The following is a 21,497-nucleotide window of genomic DNA, read 5'->3' as shown; positions in this document are numbered from 1 at the left end:
TAAATCATACATCTATTAATTTCTATTATTGATTTGCCTATTAAGTGAGTAAAGGGAAACAGTCTTGGTTAATACGTTTGTTAAAGAGTAAAAAGAAAGACCTTTGGCTTAAAGTTTTCCCCCCACTCAGACTCTAAGGGCCCTGCCTGGCTAAATGGACTGATGACCCTTATCAATAGCCAGAGGACAAGTCGCCAGGGCAATTATCAAGATTTGAGGGAGAGGGCATTTTTCCAAATAAAGGAGGGAAGAAAACTTAACTAGGTTTACTAAAAAGATTAACTCTGAAGAGATATCCCATTTCATTTCCTGCTAAAAGATTAAGAATTTTACAAGTGATGTCTAGTCTCAATAATATTGATTAAAAGTAACCAGAGACAATAATTCTAAGTATATGGTTTATATATAAAAAGTTGGGCCGTATGACTAATTCAGATCACAAGGGGGTGGATAATATACAATAGAAAGGTACAAAAGAGGCATGGCATGAATGATCTTTAAACTCTGTTACAGATTATTTTTTTAAACCTGAAAGCCAACAAAAACTATTGAAAATTTCAAGGAAGTGGGTAACATGATTTGATTTGTATTTTTCAAGAAGTATTCTGGCTTCAGTATACAGGTGGATTTAGGGATAGAGTAAATGAGAGACAAATAGGATGATAGTGTAGTAAGGTTGAAGTAAAAATGTCACCTTTATTATCAGGCATAAACAATGAATGATGTGTTAAATCACTGACATGGAGAACAAAAGAGGGGTAAATTAGCAGGACTATGTTAGGAGAAGATAAGGAGTTCACTCTTGGACACATTGTATTTGATGCACTCTTGAGCAATCCAAAATAGGATATTAAGCAAATAGATTTATGGGTCTGAGGTTCAGAAAGAATACAATCAGGTCAAAAATATACAATGAAACAGGGCACAGAGAAACAAGTCACAGGGCATTGCATTAACCATCACCACTATCCTTTAAAAAAATAACAGACAATAGATTTTACAAATATCTTCTTGAAACCTTGGAACTTGTGAAGTACAAATGATTATCTCATTTTACAAATGAGAAAATTAATTCTGAAAAAAATAAAGTAAAGTAAACTTTGCAAGGTGATGGGGATGTAATTTGATCTTTGTTTGTTAATCCCAAAGCCCTGGCTTTTCACCTCTATGCTAGGAACCTGGGTGCAGGAATTTAAAGTGATTGCTACGAAAGTGGCCGTGGTCATTGCCAGCTCTAAACAAGAGACTTGTAGGTATTTTCTGTTCTCTCTATAGATTTCCTTCTTTTCATTCACCAGACAGGAAAACTGGCTATCATCTGTGATCTCCATTCTCTATTTTACTATGTACCAAGTCCTTCAGAATATTTGCCACAATGGCCTCTTAATTGTTTTTTTTTTTTAGTTTCATTGCTCCTGTCAAAGTTAGTTCTTTCCCCACCATTTCACTATATTCTCGCCAAACTCCTCTAGCTATACCCAAGTTAGACCCTGTCTTTTTAGTTCTATACCAACACATGGATCATTTTTCCTAAAATTTCCTATTTATTATGTCCCCGTCACATTCAAGAAACTTCACGGGCTCTTTTTGCTTCTAACGATAGCATCTTTTCCTGCTTTTCTTTGGTCTCTCTAGCAGCTTCTCTAATTTTATACCACTCACTGCTTTTAAAGGGCCAATTTCTCTTCTGTTTCTGGTTCCAAGATTTGTCATTTTTCCATATAAATGAACTTTTCTTTCTAACAAAGGCTTAATGGAATTAGAAGTATGTTTCATGTCACAGAACTAGCAGATGAAACAGATTAAAAGCAAGGCAGTCACTTCATATGCCTTAGTGATGGTTCCTGCAAAAATACTATTGAAGATACTAGGGAAAGTTTTAGCCCCAAATTCACTGTATTATAGCTGATAGAAATATGTTTCGTATTTTTAACAGAAGTAAACTATAGGCCCCCAAGATCTCTATCCTGAGTTTATACAAATAAGAGCATATATAATATCCACACTGTGAATCCTAATATGCCCCCACTCATGATCCACCATCTTATTGCATGTCTGAAGAGTATCTCTATTGCCTCCTTTTTCTAAAGACATTGCCCAACTCAGGAATCTACTTTCTCTTTCTAGGAGTAACTACCCCATTGAAGATACTCGTATTTGTAGAATCTCAGAAGAGTCTCTTTTCTATCCTCTCCGAACTCCCAATCTCTCCAAAACTTCCATTCCTGTAGGAGTGCTTTTTTTTTTTTTTTAAAGCTGAATCAACATAAAAGGTTAAGAGAGATAGAAAAGACAAAGATATTGTTTATAATTTTTATTTCATTTTTAGCATATAGGGGTTAATTCTAGAGGCAGGGCATTGCCCTTTAGTCCCCAGGAGATGAACTCTCCGAACACAGGGCCCCCTCTGGTAGGCACCAACAGAGTCAGACAGGCAACTCAATGGTACTTGTAGGCCAGAGCATTAGCCACAGCAGCTGTCAGCTTCTGCCATGCAGCCTGCATCTGTGGGGTAAACTCTCTGCTGAACTGGGTTGCCAAGGCAATCAATATCATGTTGCCAAGGAGCTGCGGAGAGAGTGGGGACAAAAAGAAAATAGTACATAGTAAAGAGAAGTCCTCAAGCTGGTTTTGCAACAATAGATACAACTCTAGTTTCCGCCCTGATAAGTCTAAGCACCTTTCAAATTTAGCCATGGATTCTTTTCAATTAGAGTGAAAAAATTTTGTTCAGACAAGTGTATATATTATTAATACAACTCACCAACAATGGAGTGACGCTCGATTCTTCTCTAAATTACTCAATTCTTATCTGTTCTGTTTCCAAACTGATGCTGGATTGAGGTCTTTTTCCTGTTTACAAGAACTATGAAAGTATGAACCAAAAGAATCCATGGCTAAATTTGTATTGTCTGGCCAAAAACATTTAACTCAATTTTGGCCAGTGCTCTTCACAACATGTATTGTTTCAGTAATATCAAATGGCCAGTTGTCTCCACTAGTCATAGCTATTATTCTACTTGGTTTTACCTATGATGTTTGAAACAACCTAACTGCCAAAATCTAGCTGTGTCCTGAAGTATTACTTCCCAAAAATATCTCTATAGAATAAGGCTTCAGTGCCAATGTTTCTTAACATATAGATGACACAAATATCTAGATTGAAAGCAGAAAACACAAGCATGCCCAGAACTCACTTTGAAGTTCTCAGGATCCACATGCAGCCTGTCACAGTGCAGCTCACTTAGGTGAGAAAAAGTGCCCTTGAGGTCATCCATATGCTTAATAGCATTTCCAAAGGAAGTCAGCACCTTCTTGCCATGAACCTTGACCTTGGGGTTGCCCATTATTGCAGTTTCAGAAGATAAGTTGCCAAAATTGTCAAAGAACCTCTGGGTCCATGGGTAGACAACCAGCAGCCTATGGGATGAACATAGTCACAGACCAGATGAGAAGTCAGAGTATGTAAGAAATCAGACCAATCACTCTTTCAGGAACACTTTCTGCCTTTCTGACCCCTTCCCTAGCCACCAATGCCTACCTTCCCAGGATCTCGCCTCCGGCTACCTCCACATTCACCTTGGCCCACAGGCTAGCAATAGCAGCCTTCTCCTCAGCAGTAAAATTCACCATGGTGTCTGGGAGCTTTCTGGTGATCACAGTTGAGCCAGAAGCTAGTCTGTGCTACTGCTTCTCTATGTGGCCTTTTATTCCTCATTTTTGGCCCCCAGACCCCTGTTTCTTCCAATGAAATAAGACTATTGGTCAATGGTGTTTTGTCACCACCAGGGGTGGGGTTTGGACAAGGAAACGGTCAGCAAGATGGACATTTGTGTTGCTGATAGTGTTAGGCAGCTCTATCAGGGGGATTCTGCTGTTCTCTCCCCTCCTATGTACTTTGCAATTCATATCTCAAGCTCCCCACCACCACTATCCCTGGTGACCTATAGGCTGACGATGAGACACAAATAGAATCAGGAAGGGTAAGAATTAGAAATCTGTTGGGTATTATGTCAGATGCTTACAAGACATTATTCTATTGTTTACCTAGGGTATGGAAGAAGCCACAGTTTGACTTGGTTACCAATTTTTCTAAAGCTTAGATAGGGTTCATACTTTCATAGTTCTTGTGAACAGGAAAAAGACCTCAATCCAGCATCAGTTTGGAAACAGAACAGATAAGAATTGAGTAATTTAGAGAAGAATCGAGCGTCACTCCATTGTTGGTGAGTTGTATTAATAATATATACACTTGTCTGAACAAAATTTTTTCACTCTAATTGTATGGACAAATGTCTCTGGCCAATATCATGTATCTACTCACTTGTGTCAGAGAATACACAATTGAGTGTTAGGGAAAATAGGTGTTCCTGTGTTCCATGAAAGAAGTATTAGAAGACTCCATGGAAATGGCTATAGATTAAGGGACTTGTCTCTAGCTATGTTGCTTGCTGTGTTTAACTTTTCCTCATATCTAATTGGGCAGAGGCAATCTTCACTGACAGTATGCCACACACTACTCCTATCGTGATCAAAGGTATTTTTGTCTTATGCATCTCATACAAGAATTTATAGGACTAGACAGGACACATTTCAAGTGGGAAAGGACACACTTTTTTTTATTTCTCTCTCAGAGGTTATTGCTCCCACATTTTGAGTTCTAGAATTCTTTCTCCCTGAGATCAATCTTACAAATAAAGTCATACAGTTTTTATAATCTCCATGTGTATTTACAGAGGTGGTCTAAAATTTAAAGAGTTTAGCCCAATATATTAGAATCGAGTTTTATTTTTACAAATGAAATGCTGTCTATCTTATATAGTAATAAACTTTTATCTATTCAGCTTGCACGTGACTTAAATGTAATGTGGAAAAGAATTGTTAAGGTGCCAAAAGCTAGTTTACCATGATAGAGTCATACCTGGGATGCTACTCTACTTTACATAACTTTATCTCTAATTCACTGCAGTTTTTGACAGGACACATTTCTAATGTGACAAGAGGGTAGAGTAAAAATATTAAGGGAAGAGTGGGAGGAAGCAAAGTTGAAGAGATGAACGCCAACCTTATTTGGGTACAGGAGAGTGGAGTGGATATTTTGTTCTAAGGCATGTGAAATTAGAGATTGGTAAACCTGACATTAACATGGTCTCTAATCTACTCAGCACCCACAGCTAGGCTCATCTTCCTAACTTTCCTGTCCATCTCATTACACTCTTGCATGTAAACAAGTATTAACTTCTAGTCATACAAAATCTCCTGAGAGCTGTCCTTCCTAACTACTCCATGCAATTTCTTTTTTGTTGTTGTTGATCTCACAGTGCTGATCTGATGCTCTAAACTGGCTTCTGAGACTCTTCTGTGTCATTTCCTCCACATAAAGCCCCATCTCTTTGAGCAGTTTATAATGATCTCTCTTTCTGGTAATGCTGTAGCCAGCTGCACACTTGGGCACTGCCTCTCCTGATGGCATGCAATCACTTTAATATAGGCAGTTCTCACCACTCAAACCATAGGATCAATTCTTTGGAGTTGACTTTGAAAAAAGTTACTGCCTACTCTGGTCTCCATCCCCTTTCATCCTTAATCTATCCTCACAAGGGCTTGTAACAAATGAGCTACTTTTAGAAAATGTGTTCCTATATAAGTAAAATTAAATTAGAATTTTTTCCTGGACTTTACCCTCTTAAGGGTTAAATTTTCTCTACTGAATCCCCACATTGGTACACTACCCCAATCTAGATCCTTTGCTTTCACTGAAGTTTTCACTCAGACCCACAAAATTGACTAGTTCTGAGGAGTTCTTGTCCCTTGGTGCTCATTCTCTCCCATCAAAACTCTCCCATATCTTTAACTTGAAAAACTCCCAAGTGTATGTTCCTTTCAAGTTTTTGTCCCCCAAGTGTATGTTCCCTCTCTGTTTATGTCCCAAGTGTGTATTTCTTTCATCATCCTGTTGTTTTATTTTCTTGTCAAAATCGCTACTTCACGTGAAAATTGAATGGGGAGCTTGCTCATGCACACACTCACAGCTCAACACATAATCCCTGGGGTTCTCACATACTTAATAGCATGTGAATCAAATATAACTAAAGACAATTACAGAAGAATTCTTAGCAGAACATCATCATCATCACTATCATCACCATCATCATAATCATCATCAGTATTACTACTACTATTGCTTTTATTATTATTTTAAAAAATAAAGCTGTTCCTTGCTGGGTCCACTTTTCAACTAGTCTTAGTCCAAGAACTAACACCAGGAAGCACCTTCTTTACTTTCTCTTGTTTATTTGTGAAACAACTTTAAAGGGGCAGAGATTCTTTTTTCCTTAACTAGTAGTCCACAGAGTCATATCTAGGATAGCATTACACTTTAGGTAACTTTATTTCTAATTCACTGCAGTTTTTGACAGGACACACTTTTAATGTGACAGAGGTAGGATTCTTATTAATTATTTTCCTTGTTGAGAGTGATGCATGATCAGATCTTCAGATCTGATCAGAAGTCCTAAACCTTTAGAAAGCTGGCTTGATTATTTGTCCATAAGACTAGAGACCTGCTGATCAAATAAAAATGCAGATTAAGAAGTTACCATGTCCATCCATGTCATTGCAAACGGTAGAATTTCATTTTTTAATGGCTGAGTAATATTCCATTGTATATATAAACCATAATTTCTTTATCCAATCATCTGTAAATGGGCATTTAGGTTGCTTCCATATCTAGGCTATTGTAAATTGTGCTGCCATGAATATTGGGGTGCATAGATCTTTATGAATTATTGTTTTAATTTTTTTTGGATAAATACCCAGAAGTACAATTGCTGAGTCAAAAGGTATATCCGCTTTTAATTTTTTGAGAAAAAGGATTAAAGAAGTACAAAGTAGTTGATAGATGGTCACTGGGATGGGGAGTATGGCATAGGGAATGCAGTTAGCATTAATATGTTGGCTAGGTGGAGGGCCAGGGGAGGAGGGAGAGAATCATATAGTTTTATGAACTATATAGATGTCAAACCATTGTACTGTAAACTTGAAAATAATTTAAATAAATAAATAAATAAATAAGAAGTTACCTGTGAATTTGATTAGAGGGAACCTCTATCTTTAAATTATTTTTCTCCTAACATATCAGATCACCTAAATTCATAATATTTCAGGCAAAATTCTTTCAATTCTTACGATCTCATGCAAAGCTTTGGCAGGTCATTGACAGACTTGAGAAAAGCTTAAAGGCCAGGAGGATAAAATTTATCAACATCTCAACAAGTATTTCATAGTTATAAGCGGAAATTTTGTGAATTCTCACACCCTAAGGATGGAGTGGTGACAATTATATTGGAATAAAGGTGTAGAGCACAGAACCTGAAGAGAACTCAGAATAGAGTCTCTTTAAGAGTAAAGCTTTGTCAGATGAATGTAGACAGATATTTCACCATGTGTGATAGAATCAGTGTGGAGTCTCTCCTAGTAGGATAACTCAGAGGCTGGTGGCCAATTCTCTGAAAGCCTTAAGAAGTGAATGTGATTCTTAATCACCCTCCTTCAAGCCAAAGGACTTCTTTGGTTTCTCTGTCTGTAAACAACCTCCTCACGGGCCCAGAAATCAGACAGTGATTCCAACAATCATCTGTAACCACTGACTTTCTCTTTGCTTTCAAGTTAACGTCTTTCAAAGGCTTGTTGATTCCTCCTGTCCACAGCTGTTTTATTCTTCTATTCTTCCCATGTCACTCTTACCGACATTGCCTGAACTCTCAATTTTAAATCTGGTTCTTCACAAAAATCATGTAAAGTGTTTTCAAATATTCTTTTGGCAAATATATTGAGCTACTTTGCATAATCAATTGCTCTATGTACTGGTGATTTAAGATAATTCAGAGAAAGAAACTGGTCTCATGGAATTATATTCTGTAGAGTGGAAGATATATAGAATGAATAAGTAAATCAATCAGCAAAATAATTTTATATATTATTATTTGCTGTGAGGAAAATTAATATATGTGATGTGAGTGGGACTCAATTATGTAAGCAATAATCTCTTTAAGGGGGTATATTTGAACTGAGACCATAATGACATGAAGATGCCTACCATGGGAGGATATTAAGAAAGAAAGTTTCTGGAAGTTGGGATAGCAAATGTAAACCTCTAAGGCAGGAAAACACACACACACACACACCACATGCATAGACACATACATATCTGGTATATTAGAGGGATACATAGTGAGTCAATGGAGCTGATATATAAATAGTAAAGAAGGAAGTGGCCAGAGATGATGTTACATAAGTAACAGCTGCTTAATCTCTTTAAGATTATCTTCAATGATGGAGAGAAGCCAATAGGGAATTATAATCATGATAATTACACCATTTCTAATTCATTTATAATTTTGTCTAGATTAATATTGCAAGAATGTCTTGTTTATTACTAACTGCTTTGCTCAGGTGGCTTTAATAGACTATTGATAAATATTAAAGTCCATAAAATATTAAATATCCTGGTCTTGAACACCTGTGTGTGTGTACATGTTCATAAATAATCTATGAGGACAGCAGAGAAGGGGCAATGGAGGAAGGTGATTGCTCAGGTAAGAAATAAATAATAAAAAACACAGGAAAGAAGGAATCCTGTCACTTTAATTTTCATAATGAAGTCATATCTAAAACAAGCAGAAAATAGGACAAATATAGGATTCAATGGTCAATGCCTTACAGAAACTGTGTAATGTGCATTAAGTGTGTGTGATAGAATGCTAATTGTGCATCAGTGACTTGTTTATTCTGCTTAGTGAGTTGTAAGTGATTGAGGGATGTATAAAAATGCTAAGAAACTCCAAAAGCTGTTAAATTGTAGCAGCCATGGTCCTATGTGCTCCTATCCAAGAAGATAGCTTTAGGAAAAGTCTTTGGGGTAGACACATAAGGGAAAGATTCCGTGAAAGAAATTTTAGTAGTAAAGATCAGTGAAATAGGGGTAGAAAAAAGAGTAAGTCTTCTAAAAACTATTAGCTATTTCTTGAGTCTGTCTGAGCATTCTAGAAACTTCTTCAAAGCTCTGAGGTTTGAAACCATTGCTCTAAGGGCAGCTGTGTTCATTTCCAGCTCCAAAGAAGGGATATCTGGTCATTTTTCATTCCGTCAATAGATTTCCTTCTTTCTTATTCACCAGACAGGGAACCTAACTGTCATCCATGACTTCCCAACTAATTATTAATCAGTTTGTGAGTCTTGCTGAATCTTTGCCCTAACTGTCCTTTTCTGCATTTCTTTAAATCTTAGTTTCATTGCTGCTGCTAAAGTCAAGTCTTTTACCCAATCACTTCTTTAAACTCACATCAAGCTCTTATGACCATACCCAAGACTAGACTCTTTCTTCTATGATCAGTTATATCCTCATACATGTATCAATTTTCCTAAAACTCTTTATTCATACTCACTCTCTTGGTAATAATTTTGACTGTTTCTATTGCATATAACACTAACTTCCTTCCTTTCATCACCCAGTTTTTCCAACTGCTTTCCAAATTTGATTATATTACACTTCTGTTCTAAAATGACTCATTTCTTCTCTTTCATCTAGACCTGGCATGCTGATTCTTGAAATTCAGGCTTTGAATTTACCATTTCCTCAGAAACCACATTTTATTTCCAACAAAGCTCAATTGGCTTAAATAGTCATAGCTATTCTTATAGCTAAATATAAAATAAAAACTCTATCATTAGGAACAAAAAATATATATATTTATGAATACATAAATAAATATACATCTAAATAGGTAGAGTACATGGAGGACATAAGCATTACCATTAAAAGATGAAAATTATGTAGAAAATTAATTATCAACATTTAGAAAGAGAGCTTATTATGTTCCAAGTAATGTACTGAAGATGTTACATTTATTAATTTATTTAACTCTCACAAAATAATCTTTGATGAGCATGATAAGGAAATGAGGGCTTAATGTATTTAGTAATATATCTCAAGTCATAGAACTAGCAGGAGATGCTCAGTTTCTAACCAAGGCTGTGAGTTCTTATGTCTTGGGGATGGTTCCCCATCAGTACAATTGACAACACTGAGAAAAGGCCAGTAGTTTCCAATTCTCTTAAGTTTATCTTGAATGCACAATTTAACACTTTTAAAAATAGTAATAAATGTCTCTATTTAACATCAAAAAGAAACAGGCTAGGAAAAAACTAGGTAAACTGGATGTTACACCAGTGTTTTTTAGTCCATTTAATAGTCAGTGTACTTATCTGAGCAAAAGATACTCCCTCTGGAATATCTTTTAGACAACAGATGTATGGCAGATTCCATACATCTACCAGTTCATTTGAGAAAATACAGGTGTTTACATGCTGGGGGAGAAGAGTGCTCACGTGTTCAATGCAGAGAGTAGTAGAAAATTCTATGATATGGGCTACTGATTAAGAGAATTGCCTCTGGTGGGTGGTAGATATACACTGTTTTGCTGTGTTTAACTTTTTCTCATTTCTAATCAGGCAGAGGTATTCTTCATTGACAATATTCCACATGCAACAAACTGTTCCTGTGACTTAAGCCTCTTTGGTCTCATGCATCTCAAACAAACATTTATAGGACTAGACAGGGCACACTTCTAGTGAAAAAGAGAATGGTTCATTTTCTATTTTTCTCTCAGAGTCTATTACTTCTGCATTTAGAGCTCCAGGAAGCAAGTCTGCTTTTTCCCCCCTGAAATAAAACCTTTAAAAAATAACCCTAAGAATCCACCTCTAAGTGTATTCAAATCTAAAGAGTTCAACTCAATACATTAGAGCTGATTTTCTGCTTCTAGAGAAGTCATCCTTTCAGTCTACTTGATATAGTTCAGAGGCTATTATCTGTTCTTAGGGAAATGAGAAAGACTTAACGTGAAAGAGAGATAAAAATTTGAGGCAAAACCAAAAGGATTCTTTTTGAAGATCAGAAATCAGTGAAATGAAGGAAAAAAAGGGGCAACTTACCACACCCAAGAAATGCAGTGTCTGAAGCTTTGGAAATCTGGCTTGGTTATTTGCTCCTGTGTCCAAAACTGAAGATCATATTTTAAAAAGTATATTAAGAAGTTACCTGTACATATTTATTAGAGGATACCTCTATCTTCAAATTAGTTTATCCTCTAACTTATTCACTTGCCTTAAATTATAATGATATAGGTGAAATCCTTTTAGTCTTCATGATGTCTTGTGCTGCCTATATCTGATCATTGATGGGGATAACAAAGTCTAGGGGGATGAGATTCATCAAGATATCAGTAGTTATTTTCCAGTTATATCCATAATTATTTGTGACCTCTCACAACCTAAGGGTATGTAGGGTACATTTTTATTGGTACAGAGTTATGGGATACCGAGCCTGCAGGGACCCCAGATTAGTGTCTTTTTAAAAACAGGAGGTCTGTGTGATGAGTGTATAGATTTTTTGACTATATTTGATAATCCTACTGGGTTCGGTTTGTAGAACCTGGCCTTGGAACATGGCTCAGAGGTTGGCTTCTGAGCCTCTGAAGACCCTTTGCAAGTGAATGAATCTTAATTAGTCCTCCTCAGGCTAATGGATTTCTATGACCTCTTAAGTCTGCAAACAACACCTCCAATTTCCAGGAACCCAGACAATGATCCAATAGTCATCTGTAACTCCTGCTTTACTTTATGCTTTTGAGTCAATACCTTCCAAAGGTTCATTGTTTTCTTGTCCATAACTGTTTTATCCTCCCATTTTCCCAATGTCATTTCTTCTGACTTTGCCTAAATCCTCACTTATAAAGTTATTTCATTACAAAAGCCATCCCATGGTTTTTCAAACTTCATTCTCATGTGTTCTCAAACATTCACTCAATTACCATTTGTTGAATAACTGCGTGGTGTAATTGTTCTAATTGTACTAGGGACCTAAGATAAATGAAGAAGAGAAAAAACACTTTTTCTTTAAGATTTACAATTTGGAGGTGGAAGATATAGAAAATAAATAAGTAAATCAACAAGATAATTTCAGATATTATTGTTTGCTATAAAGAAAATTAATATCTGAACTTAAAGAGAGAGGGGCAGGATTACATCAGGAATATTCTCTCTTAAGGAGGTAGTATTTGAGTGGAGGCCAGAATGAAAAGAAGTAACATGTCATGGAAACATAGGATAGAAAGTCTGAAAGTTGGAATAGTAAAACCAAACTTCTGAGGAAGGTAAACAAACCTTTGATATGCTAGAGATACGAAGAATAGGCAAGTGTGGTTGTTACGTACATAGTAAAGGTGAGAATTGCAGAAAATATTGTTTCAGAGGAAGCATAATTCTAATAACTTAGAACTTGTCTTCAGTGGTAAGGCGTGAGAAACCATTATTGGATTTAATCCTGATAATGGCATAATTGCTAAACCCTCTGTACTCTTAGCTAGATTAATAGTCCAAGAATATTTTGTTCATCACCACATATTTTGCTCAGGTGGCTTTTATAGTCATGGGAAGTCATTCTTTCCTCTATTAAAGAACTGAGTCATCCAGACCTGTGTGTACGGATGTGTGTGTGTGTAAATTATAAAGTTATGTTCAATTAAGTTGTCTTAAACTGACAAAATCTAGATCTAAATCTAGATCCCAAAGGGATAAAGAATATATCTTCTGCCCACAACTTCATCATCACCAACCTTGTCCCCTTGACATTCCCCAAAAATTCAAAGTGTTAACCCCAACTTTATTTTAGTGCATGTTACATTCAACCAGTGTGTCTCAGTCTTGGCTTCCCAGTGAGACAGTGGAACCCTTCAGGAAAGTACAGGCTATTGTTGGTTTATAGAGACTTTTTCTGGACAGCTCCCAGCCATCAACTCATTCTTTTATCTCCAATTCAATCTCCCAAGACATATGACAAGCTACCTAATTGAAATGGACATTAGAGCAAATTAAAATAGTAATCCAAACCTAGACTTAGATCCTTACAAAGAATTTTCTTTCAAAACTGAGCTCTGACATGTACCACAGATCTACTTTGTCTTTTCTTAAGCACTGCTTACCACCTCCTTCCTTATGCTCTACAGTTTTTGTCAGTGTGCCCTGTAAGTCCCTACTGATTTAACTAACACTTTCTTCACTCCAGAAAACTTCTCCATCTTGCCATCCTCCCAGACCCTGTAAAATCCTTCTAAATACACACTTCTTGGAAGAGCTCTCATTTCTTCCTATGTCTCTTCCCACCCCTCAGCCAATGAAATTTTTCTCCTTTAACGCAAGAGTAAAAGATGGAGAAGATACAATATTAATTTCTGATTACTGAATAGAATTTATTTTATTAAACAGAAGCTGTGATGTTAAGACCAGAACCCAGTCCCATTGTGCAGAAGGAAGGCATGGGGACACAAACGAGCACTGGTGAACTGGAAAGAGGACTCAGTGGTACTTGTGGGCCAGAGCATTGGCCACACCCAACACCAGCTTCTGCCAAGCAGCTTGCACTTCAGGGGTGAATTCCTTGCCAAAATGAGAAGCCAGAATAATCACCAGCACGTTGCCCAGGAGCTGTTAGTGAAAGACAAAATGACAAATAGGCATGTTGAGTAGAAGCTTCCAAAAAGAAGTGTAGAATAAAATGGCTTAAAAACTATACTTCCTGCCACCTCTGCACCTTACACTTCTCCTAAGGTTATGCCTATACAATAAACTAGTCCCTAGTCCCTACATTCAATTATTTTTTATGAGCCCTCCATTCAACATTCTGCCTACCTATATCCCCACCCTCACTCCCATTTCACCATTTTTATTTGCCTCTCCCATCCTCTCTCAATTGTCTAATTCCTGTACTCAGAGGATTTCAGAGCTTCATGGGCTCTCAGAGTGCATTAGTTAAAGTCTCCAACCAATGCCAGTACAAGCCTCCACTTGGTCACAATACCATCAAGTAATTGAACACATTTTTAAAAAGTTGTATTTTTGAGACATTCTGTCTAAAATGTTTTTCTCCAAAATTTCTTCCTAAACTTCAGGAACCACAAAAAATAAGGAAGGCATTTTCTCTTTCTTGAGAAAGGCCTTTATCTACCAAAAGCCAAATTCCATTCCTCCTTAAACAAGCTTGCTGTTCTTTGATGTTATTCTCTACGATAAACACATCCAGTTCTGATAAAAGTTTCTGAAAAGTTTTAAGCAAACTCAGGCTACCTGCCACTCTTTATTATCACTATTCCTGAATCAAGGTGGCCTTGGTTATGCCCACTGGAGATCTGCCCTCCTAACACCATAACCCATAATTTCTGAGATCTTCGTTAGTTTTCCCAATCAAAGATTCTACTTTTATTATTGTCTCAAAGTGAAAAAAACAAAAAGAGAACATGAACATTTCTTGAACTCACCCTGAAGTTCTCAGGATCCACATGCAGCTTGTCACAGTGCAGCTCACTCAACTTAGCAAAGGCACTTTTGAGGTTGTCTAAGTTCTTAATAGCATCTCCAAAGGAGGTCAGCACCTTCTTGCCATGGGCCTTGACCTTGGGGTTGCCCATTATGGCAGAGGCAGAGGACAGGTTGCCAAAGTTGTCAAAGAACCTCTGAGTCCAGGGGTAGACAACCAAGAGCCTATGAGATGTAACCGTGGCAAATGGAAGATCAGACTTACAAAAATCTTAAAAGATTTTCCTAGTCAGTTTTTCATGCATATATTCACCATCCTCTCCCATGCATTGAACCTCAGTTCCTACCTGCCCAGGGCCTCGCCTCCAGCCTCTTCAACATTCACTTTGCCCCACACATTAGTGATAGCAGCCTTCTCTTCACCAGTAAAATGCACCATGATGTCAGGTCTGAGAGCTTATGGTGATCACAGAAGTGTTAGGAGCAGGTATGTCTGCTGCTGGAGGGGTGGCCTTTTATTCTTTATGGCTGATATTCTGGCATCTTGTCCCCTGCAGTACTTGGAAATCATTGGTCAAGCCTGAACTGTGTCCCTCAGGGGTGGAGACAGGTCAGGAAAGGGTCAGCAATGAAGAATGCTGGTTTGTGATAATCTATTTGGTTCCTGAGACATCTTTCCTTTGTTGACTCTGACATCATTCCTTTGTTGACTCTTCCTTCATCTTCAACACAATTTTTTATTCATTCCCCCCTTGTCTTCCCATGTCATCCTCTAGGATGACTTCCAACTCTCCCATTTTCCTTCTCCAAGGGAGACCCATAGAGAGGAACTAAGCCCAAGATAAGGAAAGAGTTCCAGTCAAAACAGTTAATATTTGGTTTAAAGATGGTGACAAGGACAAAAATAGGGTCAAGAAAAATGCATTTGTGCCAGAATCTCAACCAGTTCTAGTTCTCTTAAGGAGTGACATATAACTAAGCCTCTGGTTCTTAGTTTTCTGAAGGAGACAAAACACATACATGATTACTTCAGGAAGGTGAACAGAGTAGCAAGGGATCCAAAATAGGACTAGGACCTAAAGTACAATACCTGAGCGTGATTTCACAGAGAGGATGGACAGAATAAACTTATATCCCGCACTTCTTGGGTACCCTCTCTTTGTCCATTTCTCTGAGACTACAGGGCTATTTGGAGGAGATTGCTCTGTGCTCTCTTCTTGATTTTCTGTCCTACTTATACATCTTTACATTAATGAGACAGCTGAGGAGTCTGAAATTATTATTATTTTTTGTCTGAAATTATTTAAAACTAAGCTTTCTGATCAAACTGAGAAATAAATCAATGTTAATCAGCCTAGGAATTGGAGTCTGTTTAATGTTTGTTGTAGCCATTGATGTCAGAGGCTTCAGATTTCTCTAGAGTTCTTGTTTTTGAAGACTTTGGACTTCCCTAAGAACTCATAAAATAGAGTCTGCACTGATAACTTTTTAGTTGCAATCTATTATTACATACCTGTGTCCAGTTGACATGATAGTGAGGAATGGTGAAGGAAAAGCATTATATAAGTATATAATTAAATCTGTCTTTAGTGGACCAGTTTTCCTGGGTTGTGACCCTCACAAGTGTTTCCTAGCTTTTTCTCTCTTATGAAAGACAGGAAAGACTTCCTGAGTTAGACCACATAGCCTAGGATGACAAGTCTAGGGCAAAAAAGAAAATATTCAATCTCTGAAGTAGGATAACAATAAATAAACAAGAAACAATTGGCTACTCAATGAAGAATAGCCCTTGGGTAAATAGTTGTGTGTGTATGTGTGTGTGTGTGTGTGTGTGTTTAATTCATAGAGATAGAGCTCTAAGTTTCCAAGGTAAATTTTCTATAGATCCAGTCTGAGAACCGTGACCTTTTCTTAGACCTTGAGTGTGAGAATCAGACATTGCCAAAAGCCAGGGAATAAGACTCAGGTCTGTCAAGACCAAGGGTTTGGGAAACAAGCCTCTCTTTGAAGCAGACCCTATGAAGCAGACCCTCATTCTCCTTCCAGTTCAGAGCTTGGACACCAGTTTTATCTTAAATTCAGAGTATGAGGCTGATCCTCCTCCTTAGCCTTCACACCAATTGCAGGGCTCATAACTCTTCTTCTAGTGGTGGCCTTTGAGACCAGAGCTGGCTTGTCTCCAGAAATTTGGCCTATCCTTTGCTTTCTTCTTGCTAAAGGTTTGTAAAAGAACTTTAAAGAAATGTTACGAGGTTGAAAGGCATCATATCTATAGCTTAATACAAGGCTTATGAATTCTGATTCTGAAGTCAGTAAGACAGAGAAGAATAAGTCTCATTATTACTTAAGAAGAATAGTCTCATTATTACTTAGATGCTTGTTCATTCAAGCTAATGCTATTCATTCAAGCTCAATTATCTCGACTGCTCATTTTGAAGTACTTTATTTATTTCTCCTATGGAATACTATGATTATTGCCTTCCTTTCCTGGATGAAAACCCCAGTTTAGAGAGAAAAGTGACATTGTTATTCAGGATATGTTAGAAAGATTAAATTTTCAGAAAAAAATAACCAGTAATGAAGTCATTTTTTACTTATAAATTTAAAAATCAATAAAATAAAAAAAATATAACTTAAAGTTTTAAATAAAAGTACTTTTGAAAAGAAACTCTGAAATATATAAAGATTATTTCCTGTAGCATTTGTACTTTTATAAGTGTCATACATGATTTTAAGAAATGTAAGATTCCTCTTTTCAGCAGGTAAAAATAAAGTAGTCTCTAAAATCTTGTTAATTAATCTGTGACGTGTATAATAACACTGAGTCAAATATTGTATTATCTTTAGGTGGTGCTATTAGTGTCAACAATTATATAAATTATATTGTTAGTAAATGAAATAGGTCTTTGACCTCACTGCATGGTTCTCATAGTATTATCTGTGAAAAATTACTTCAAAAGTTATTCTTCACCACCAATATGTTCTTTTATTTTTAAGTTTAAAATTGGAAAATTATAAACAAGGTTTATCAACCATCGAAGGTACAAAAAGCTGCTTAGGAATTCTTGATTAGAGAGATATCAGTTAGTCTGCTTTCAGTATGCATCTGAATTTATATTCTTACAATAGAAATAGATGTGATCAAAGGTTGTGTTAGGTGTTACATTAGCCTAAAATAAATTGGGTGTCATGAGTAGCAAAAAATTCTTGTAGCTGCAATGCAGGAAGCAAATGAGCATTTTCTGGTATGATTGCAAAGAATAAGGAAATAGACCATAATTCGTGGTCAGGCAACACTACAACTTTCTAAACATTGTCTCTGCATCTTCTCTCACAAAGGTTGTAGGTAACTGAACCAGAGCTGGGTCTCATTCTCAGAGTGATTTCTTTCAATTGGCAGCTTACAGCATGGGCATTGGCGGTTTGATTTACCTCTATGTCTAAGGCATAGCCAGAGATATGTGTGAATGTTAATCAAGCAAGACAAATCTTCACTGGGAAGGGAAAATGGAAACCTAGAGCATTCAGTTATTGCACTTTTCTACATGATGTACCTTGAAGATTAAAGCTTAAATCTGGAAATTTAGAAAAGTCATACATTTTCCATTTCTCCTTGAAATGTAGCTTTGCTTTCTTGGTTTCCTTGATGCTTTTGACATTAAGTAAAATTGCCTTCATTATTTTTATGATTAAAATTCTGGGAAATTTTTAGTGTTTCTGTTTATTTTAAATAGTACTGTTGATGTATCCTATGAACTCAGAACAACATAGAAAAATTCTCTGGAATAGTCATTTAATTCTCTGGAATAGTCATTCTCTGGAATAGTTATTTCCCTCTTCTCAGTTTCCTGTACAACCATAAGTCATTGGTACATATCTCATGGCTCTCACCCAAGACCTAAGTCAAGTAGAAATTTATCAACTTTGTTTGAATGTAGTACTTCTGAATTATACATAAACTCAATAGTTAAATTTCCATCTAAGGTTAATTCAAATAGGACTCTTCTAGGTATAGGGTTTATAATTCTTCATTCCGAAAAGAAAGAAAAAAAGATCCAATTCTATGCTAAGATTCCACCTCTCTGCTAGAAGATTGGAAGGTCCTTGACTTGGTGACTTTTGAATTCTAAAATGATGTTAATGACTTTTTAAAAAAATCTAAGTGTACTATCTTAGAACTTTGGGTATTTGGTATTGCTATAGCACAGCATGTCCCCTGAATAAAAAATCTGCATCTTTCTGGAAAAGGATAAATTTGAGGTTTAGTAAGTAAACATGGCTTAAATGAAAGCAGTCATGATTGTGGTTAGATCCCCACTCATGAACAAGATCATCTACCATGAGGAATTATGAAAAACCAGGACTGATTTTTGTATAACCTAGTTGGGACAGTTAATGATTACTCCATCCACAAATGCTTTTAGCTCTTGCTAATTAATTCTAGCCCCAGAAGCATTCTTTCTGGAACTAAACTTTCACAACCTCTATTGTATTAAGTCTGAGGCATCCTAGGGAAAAGAATGCTTCTTAGGTTCCTACATCAACAAGGTAGTATATGTAGCTCTTCTCTGTTCAGGAGCCTCATTCAGTCCCTAATGTCACCAAGCTTTCCCTATACTTTTGTTTTTGTTTTGTTTGTTTTGTTTCTACTTTTTATTCTTCTGTTTGTTATTCATTCATTTTTTTTCTGGAGTTTTTGGGGCATTTCTTTTGTTGTTTTGTTTTTAATTATCAGAAACAGGCATATCCAGTGGGGTTTTTTTTCTCCCTTCTGGGGACTTGAACTGGTGATAGCTGGGTGGGGTCAGAAACTGTGAGTATAGATAAGGGCTCAGGACTACGCAGAGCTGTGGCAAGGTAGGGGACCAGCTAAAGACAGTGAGAGTCAGAGTGCTTGTCTTACTGCCTTCAAAGACTTGGTTCCTAAACAAGTAGATAAATTTAAGAGATCGTGGGTTTGTGTATGAGGGTCTTAAATGATTAACTGCCTAATAATTATGCTGGGGTGTGTGTGTGTGTGTGTGTGTGTGTGTGTGTGTGTTTATAAATAAGTGAATATTGCCAAAATATAACTGTGCAAGGCCTAAGAAACCAGGGGAATAAATTGCACTCTCTAAATTGAATTGAGATTGAAAAGCAATTTAGTGACAAAAAAGAAACTCAAAGTCACCTGAAAGAGACAAAATGACTTTCAGGCCAGAACCTCTTAACTGTAATTTTATGGAATGTTCTGTTATATAAGCAAAAGTGTGTTGATCATAGAGAATTGGCCAAGAAGGAAAGGATAGAAAAAAGGAAGGTTACTCTGTAGTCTAGAGATGTTTTGAACCTCACATAACACTTGTGTTCAGGCCGAGGTTATTCTTCCTATGAAGATGGATGAATAAGCCATATCTGACCCCCTTGGCAAGCTGATTACTTGGCATGATTGCATTCAGCTACCTGCCTCCATACAGATTTTTCCCTTGACTTTTTCTTGATTGATGTAAAGAAATAATTTATTGTTCACATAGAAATGAGTATTCAGGTTATAAATCTCAATGTAAATTAATAAATAAGTACCCTGGTTTCTATTTTAGTCTTGTGTGCCTACAATTTTGGCCAGAATAAATCTGCAAAAGCCAATCTCCACCTACAAAGCAAAAGGGCCATATCTCGTAACTCAATGTGATCAAATAATTAAAATTATTATGTGATCAAATAATTAAAATTATTAGCTCCAGTTGGCTCTACCTCTCTCAGTATTACTCTATGGATTTCTTCGTATGTGTGTAGCAGTGGATGTGTGTATATATGTCTTTGTACTTACAGTTGTATGCGTGTTTGACTATTCATTCATTCATTCAACACTGCAAAAGTGCTAAGAATACAAAAGTAAAAAACAAAACAAAACCAAAAAAAACCCTGTTTTCACGAAGTTGATAGTAAATAAGCAAGTAAAATATATGGTATATACCAAATGATGTTAAGTGCTATGGAGGAAAAGTTGATTGGAATGAGGGATAGCATGTAATGGGGACAAGGGCAGAAAGGCATTGTTAATTTTAACAGCATGGCTGGGATTTCTTTACTATAAGGGGACCACTTGAGAGGATACCAATAAATGATGAAGAACCAATTCATATAGAACTGAGGTTAAATGTTTGAGGTATAGAAAATTACAAGTATAAATATCATAAAGTGGGAGAGTGCTTAGAATTTTCAGAGAATAAAAATAAGACCCATGTAAAAGCAGATTAAGTAAGGGAGAGAATACGAGATGTCATCATAGAAGTGCTAATCTATAAAATGTGGGATAATAATAACACCTATGTCACAGAATTGTAAGAAAAACACACATATACAATATATATGTTTAGACACACACATAGATGTATAGACAAAGAGGTTATCATATACAATTTACATTTTTAAAGGATGACTTTGGCTGCTGTTTAAAAAGAAACTACAGAAGGCAGAGGTAGAAGCAGAAAGACAACTTAAAAGTCTACAGTAATAGTTTAAGTGAGTATTAGTAGCTTAGACCTGGGTGGTAGCAATGGAGATGGTAGCAAGGGGTCAGCCACTAGACAAAATTTTAAGGTAAAGCCAAAAGGATGTTCTAACAGATAAGATGTGGGATTTGTGGAATATGTATGTGTGTGCACTTGTACACTCTCAGACATGCTAATTTCTGAATGTAAGTATATGTCAGTGTGGGGATTTTGAAGCTGGACAATGAGAATCTTTATGTTAAGTTTTGTCAAGGCCTGTGTTCATCCCAGTTAATGCCTCAGAATTCTTGCTTTAAAGTAGGGAGGGTGGATGGATAGCTCGAAAAACCAGAAATCATTTTTAGAGTTTGTTCACACATCAGAACTTTAGGAAAGTGACATTAAGAAATAGCTCTTGGATGCTGATCAGAAGCTTATAAGCTATGACTAACAAAAGCAACTCACATTTTCTTTAAGGAGGGAAAATTGTGGGATCAGTCAGAGAATGATAGACAGGAAAGAAGTCTGTGGGGTGAAGACCTGGGGTGTTTAGGCTGAGGCCTCTAAGCTAGATAGAGGAGCCTAGCTCCCACCCTCTTCCTCTAAACACCCAGTTACACTCCAGAGGACCACCTTCGTTCTATAGGGAAG

The 21,497-nt window shown here is 36.6% G+C and overlaps 2 protein-coding genes across 2 annotated transcripts; both read right to left on the bottom strand.

Moving 5' to 3' along the window:
- Positions 1-2,439: 2,439 nt before the first annotated feature.
- LOC102898514 (hemoglobin subunit epsilon-2) lies at positions 2,440-3,633 on the bottom strand. Its single transcript, XM_006915697.1, has 3 exons — positions 3,542-3,633; positions 3,198-3,420; positions 2,440-2,568 (listed from the first exon to the last, which is right to left on the bottom strand). Exons 1-3 carry the CDS (start codon positions 3,631-3,633, stop codon positions 2,440-2,442), a joined length of 444 nt encoding a protein of 147 aa, XP_006915759.1.
- A 9,783-nt stretch (positions 3,634-13,416) lies between these two features.
- On the bottom strand, positions 13,417-14,812 carry HBE1 (hemoglobin subunit epsilon 1). The gene is made up of 3 exons (XM_006915696.1): positions 14,721-14,812; positions 14,376-14,598; positions 13,417-13,545 (listed from the first exon to the last, which is right to left on the bottom strand). Exons 1-3 carry the CDS (start codon positions 14,810-14,812, stop codon positions 13,417-13,419), a joined length of 444 nt encoding a protein of 147 aa, XP_006915758.1.
- Positions 14,813-21,497: the final 6,685 nt, after the last annotated feature.

Source organism: Pteropus alecto, unplaced genomic scaffold (assembly GCF_000325575.1).
Source record: "Pteropus alecto unplaced genomic scaffold, ASM32557v1 scaffold395, whole genome shotgun sequence".
NCBI lineage: Eukaryota > Metazoa > Chordata > Mammalia > Chiroptera > Pteropodidae > Pteropus > Pteropus alecto.
Note: the sequence above shows the minus strand (reverse complement) of the source record. Positions and strands in the feature narration are given on the sequence as shown.

Excerpts from the sequence above, each read along its gene's own strand:
- LOC102898514 (XM_006915697.1), bottom strand. The coding sequence starts at position 3,633 with ATGGTGAATTTTACTGCTGAGGAGAAGGCTGCTATTGCTAGCCTGTGG. Across the intron at positions 3,421-3,541 it reads GGAGGCGAGATCCTGGGAAG|GCTGCTGGTTGTCTACCCAT; the intron begins GTAGGCATTGGT and ends TTCATCCCATAG. Across the intron at positions 2,569-3,197 it reads TGGATCCTGAGAACTTCAAA|CTCCTTGGCAACATGATATT; the intron begins GTGAGTTCTGGG and ends CTCTCTCCGCAG.
- HBE1 (XM_006915696.1), bottom strand. The coding sequence starts at position 14,812 with ATGGTGCATTTTACTGGTGAAGAGAAGGCTGCTATCACTAATGTGTGG. Across the intron at positions 14,599-14,720 it reads GGAGGCGAGGCCCTGGGCAG|GCTCTTGGTTGTCTACCCCT; the intron begins GTAGGAACTGAG and ends TACATCTCATAG. Across the intron at positions 13,546-14,375 it reads TGGATCCTGAGAACTTCAGG|CTCCTGGGCAACGTGCTGGT; the intron begins GTGAGTTCAAGA and ends TTTCACTAACAG.